We start from the raw sequence: 5,000 nt of genomic DNA on the forward strand, positions 1-5,000 counted from the left end.
TACACACATAATTCACACTTACTCATCGAGACACAACATTCAACGTACAATTTTATAGAACAAATATCTCTATCTCTACCTATCTATCTTACATATATTTATTCACTATAAAAAAATTTCGCATTCCAATTGTCTCAGGTGTCCTTCTTCTTCTTTTAACGGTAGGTTCATGTCTGAGCCGCCGTGGTCACAGCATGACACTAAATTGTAGTTTTCATGTTGTGATGCTCTTGGAGTGAGTACGTGGTAGGGTCCCCAGTTCCTTTCCACGGAGAGTGCCGGTGGTACCTTTTAGGTAATCATTCTCTCTATTTATCCGGGCTTGGGACCAGCACTGACTTGGGCTGGCTTGGCCACTCGGTGGCCAAGCCAGCCCAGAATAACTTATGGAAGAAGGAAGATACGGAGAAGGATGATAGAATATGTGAGAAAATGGAAAGAAAAAGAAAACGGGAAAGACACTTAAAGAAACTGGCAAGAAGGGAAGGAAAAAAAGAAAGAAAAAAAAACAATAATAGTGGAAGAGAGAAAGAAAAAAAGGAAGAACTGGAAAAAAGAAAGAAAGAAAGAAAAAAGAAAAAAAAAAAGAAAAAAAAAATCATCTATTCCCCTCTCACTCTTCCCTTTCCATATCATAAGCCTTTTCAAGATTCGCCAATTTTTCGCTCCAACCAATTTCTTTGGCCAAATTCCATATACCCTCAACAAGGTCACCGTTCAGAATAACGTCACCTATTCTGCTTCCAAAACTCCCCACTACATCGCGGTTGATCAGCACTCTCGGGGTAAATCTGCCAACTGCGTCAGCTATCCCAGCAAAGGGGTATACCTGAAAATCAGATTTTGGTTAATACGACAAAATGGAATAAAAATAATTCCAGATACGTGATACAATTTTGGGGTAAAATTTTCCCCCATAAAGAATGACTTAGTATTTTCCTAGTGATTCCTAGAATTCGTGTCAATCCATAAATGTGTTTTTTTCAGTCAAAGAATACTTAGAAGTTTCATAACTTATATTGCAGATTTTATATAAATACAGTGAATATAAAACTTTGGTACCAGCAAATAACAGTCATATTCCATTTTATTAAAGTTATTTTTCTCAATTACTACCATATTTCTAGTTTAACATGAAACTCTATTTCAAGACACAAGTTAGGATCTATGCAAGTTTTCAATTACACCATAAAACAGTTACTAAAAAAGCACAAACTAGTTCCTCCAGAAAATCAATAAATTTATCAACAATGCAAAACTATCCGAGATTCTGGACACTAATGCTTCTCCCTATAAATGCGATTTATATCAATAGGAAGTAATAACTTAAATCATCATAAAATAAATAAATAAATAAAAAAATATGTGATACAGAAACCACATCACAAAAAGAAAAGAAAAGGAAAAAAATTGTTCCGAGACCAAAACGAGGACAATTCCAACATAGATCAACCCTAGAGAGGAAAAAAAGTCGAACTCTCACCTCTAACGAAGTGCCAATGACAAGAAGGAGGTCCGTAAAGTGAACCTCCTCATGGAAATTCCAGAAAGTATGTGGAAGGTTCTCCCCAAAGAACACAATGTCTGGCTTGACTTTACCCTGTGGAGGAAGATATACGGTTTGGATGAGCCAGAGGAGAGCTCTGTATCTGATTATACAATTTCTAATAGCCTACTTGCTGTTTTAATGTTATTACTGATGTCACCTTCTTTACTCAGAGCAAAAATATATTTTATTTCATATATGGCACAAAAGAGAGAAAATGTACAGAGTACTTTAGCTCATTAAAATCTACATTTTTCTTTGTATTCACTTTTTCTTAACTGTAGTCAACCATATTTAACTATTTTTTGCAAGACAAATATTTCACAAAATACACAGATGCATAAATCTTCACAAAATACACAGATGCATAAACCTCATTTAACTCACTTTGCACTTCTGAGACTCGCACAGAACAGGTCCTTTTCCAGTAACTATAGCTTCCTTCACCATGTCTCCATCATGTCTTTGACCACAGAGAGTACACGAAGCTGTGGAAAAGCTGCCATGGGCCTCCATCAGCTTCTCATCTGGCACCCCAGCCACTGGAGAAGGGATAAACTGATATAATACCTTCATATAATAATAAAATAATGCAATACGATATGAATGAATATACTGTAGCAACTTTATACAACAAAAATGGTAGGCATACCATCACTTCAAGAAAAGCATTTACGTTCTAACAAATCTGCTTACATTAGATACAAAGTGAAATTGTATTAACCCATAATTGACGGGTAGCATTCATAGAGGCCGGGGCCTCACTGCCGGGGGCTTATATCGTCGCCCGAGCATGCGCGACCACTCATGCCAAATACCAGTATCCCATGCCGTTTCTTCATAATACTACGAAGATATGTTGTATTTTCAATTTTCATTATTTTTTACAGTCTCTACTTGCCAAACTTCCTGATAAATTGAGACTGAAGGGTATTTTTGTTGTTATATAGACTCCATAGTTGATCATTATTCAGTTTATAGTCCGAATAAAATAAGCAGTGTGTGGCATCATGGAGTTGAAATTGTCGGTTTGTTGCATTTTTTTTGTTTGTTGCATGGTAAAAATGAAAAAGTGTTAGAACCGACTTAATCACACTTTCACTGGCAAAAAAATAATCTTTTGCCGTGACTGTAACAAAAAAAAAACTCATGGCATGTCCATGCATACTCTATGGCATGTGCGTACGTGCCCCCGGCAGATGGTCCCGACATGCCATGGCATGTACGTACATGCCACCCGTCGGCAATGGGTTAAATATTACAATCTGATCTAAGAACTTTTAACTACCTTTTCTTTTAGCATCTTTGTCTCCAGATTAATGGCTTTATGTAGGGCCCTACTGTTTTCCACCCTCTTCACATGTGCAGCTCATCTCAAACTTCTCAGCTCTGCAACTCCTTACCTACAAGTTCCCTCTTCAGAACTCACCCCACTTCTACCAATTACCTCCTCCTGCTACAACTACTGCAACTGATTAGTACGTTTTTCAGTCACTGTGTTTATACATTCATAAACTTTGGTAGAAAAACCCACAATGCACAACTAGATTTATAAAAGATGAGACATGCTTTGAAATCCTCCTGGATTCCATCTTCAGACCTGACGATGGAATCCAAGAGGATTTTGAAACTGTTGTCTCATCTTTAATAAATCTAGTTTGCGCATTGTGGGTACTAACATGGTAGAGTGTTTTACCATTCAATCATAAACTTTATGCAACCCATCAATCTTATGCATACAGAGGAGAAAGTATAACTTGTTACCATACTGTATTTTATATAATAAAAAAATTAAATACTGTTAACCCTAAAAGGGCATACAATAGCACTAAACAAAGAAGTGTATTTTTGGAATTCAAACATAAAAATCTGCATTGTGAGATCTGAAAGTATCACATTTTAGCCCAGTGAGCATTAAGTATAATCTGAACTGTTTCCTCCAGAACATGCCAAAATATAATATGAAAGTCCTCTACAGCTTGACTTTGATTTTGGTTTGTGATTCTCAACTCAGTCTAATGTTTTTCTTATATAAAATTTAGTTAGATGTAAATTTAATAACCTATGAGACAAGCAAATGCCTGTAAGAAATTACTTGCAAAGTCTCCCATTTCATTATGTTCATTCTGAAGCTACACATATCAGCAGAGCTTTTCTTTTAAAGAGAAAGAAAATCTTTACTTTGAGATATATCATTTATCGCATTTCTCAACAGGCTGTAATAAAAAAAAATAAAAATACAAAAGCGTCTAAAAATTACTTAACTGCAAAATACATTATGGCTGACACTTACACCTCTTCTAATCCATCAATATTCTGTGTATAGACCTTCAGCAGCTTCCCCTCATCGTGTAAAAGGCGTAGGAAGTGATGAGCAACATTTGGTTTGTAATTTTGTCCTGGGTATAGATCTTGTGCTAGATGGGGAGCAATAAAGAAAAAAATTGGTGACAATGTCTTCCCTTTCTGCACATTACTGCAATCCTAGCAAAAATGTTAGTTTATATGTCACAACATAAAGTTTCATTTGTTAAGGATAAAGATGTATATCACTAATAATACAAAGTCTATTATAGAAACTTTGAATCTTTACAGCATTTCAATAAATAAAATCAATCAGTGATTTATAACTACACAAAATACAAAATTCTCTCTCTAATGCACAGCTCACCGAGAGTAAGGAAGGGTCTTTGATCCATCATGAAATAATGTATATCAAAGATTGCTTCCGGATATGGCAAATTGAACTTCTGTAAGTTGTCGTACAGCCCTGTCCCTGGAGATCTGGAAAATAATTCAAATGTCAATGAATGAAATTACTAGCTCGCAGTTTTTGCCAAGGTTTATCACATGATAATTATCACCATATAAATATGATACCTTTAACATTTTCTTCAAATTTATATATGATAATCATTATCACCATCACACAGCCCTAATTTAAGTAAAGCAAAGTTTTAAGTTAAGTGATTATATAAATGAAAAACTGGGTGTACAGAACAATTCACTATCTAAGAGATATTATCAAAAGTTGTAGACACATTTGCAATTGGGATTCCACTATTCTTAACCCAAGATCAAAATGTAAAATCTGAATATACCTTCTGCTTTACAAAACATCAAAGTCTGAGATTGAATCCTATTGGCTAAATTATCACATTACAAGATCCCTACACCTAAATTCAATGACACACGAAATTATCAAATTGACAAAGTATCTATATATAAAATCAAAACCTCTGTATCTGAAATAAAATCCTATTAGACAATAATGGAGCGTAAACTCAAACTGTTTAGCCTAGTATAGTTTAAAGCACACAGGTATAGCAACGCTGATCGTTCTTATTAATTCAGTTACAAAATATCTGCTCCTGGCAGTAAGTCCTATTACAAAAGACGAAATTACAGCGTCTGTACCTGAAATCCGGGATCCCTGAGGGCGTGCTCATCCCCG

At 35.3% G+C, this 5,000-nt stretch overlaps 1 protein-coding gene across 1 annotated transcript in view; it reads right to left on the reverse strand.

Moving 5' to 3' along the window:
• The window catches only part of LOC119584818 (NAD-dependent protein deacetylase hst2-1-like), a 3,646-nt gene extending 419 nt beyond the window's left edge, over positions 1–3,227 (reverse strand). Inside the window, exons 1-4 of the mRNA XM_037933460.1 lie at positions 3,147–3,227; positions 1,934–2,116; positions 1,484–1,600; positions 673–829 (exon numbers count right to left, since the gene is read on the reverse strand). Of these exons, the coding sequence (XP_037789388.1) occupies positions 673–829; positions 1,484–1,600; positions 1,934–2,116; positions 3,147–3,227 (538 nt within the window). The remainder of the gene's footprint in view (positions 1–672; positions 830–1,483; positions 1,601–1,933; positions 2,117–3,146) is intronic.
• Between the last annotated feature and the right edge of the window lie 1,773 nt (positions 3,228–5,000).

Source organism: Penaeus monodon, chromosome 18, assembly GCF_015228065.2.
Source record: "Penaeus monodon isolate SGIC_2016 chromosome 18, NSTDA_Pmon_1, whole genome shotgun sequence".
In the NCBI taxonomy this organism is placed as follows: Eukaryota; Metazoa; Arthropoda; class Malacostraca; order Decapoda; family Penaeidae; genus Penaeus; species Penaeus monodon.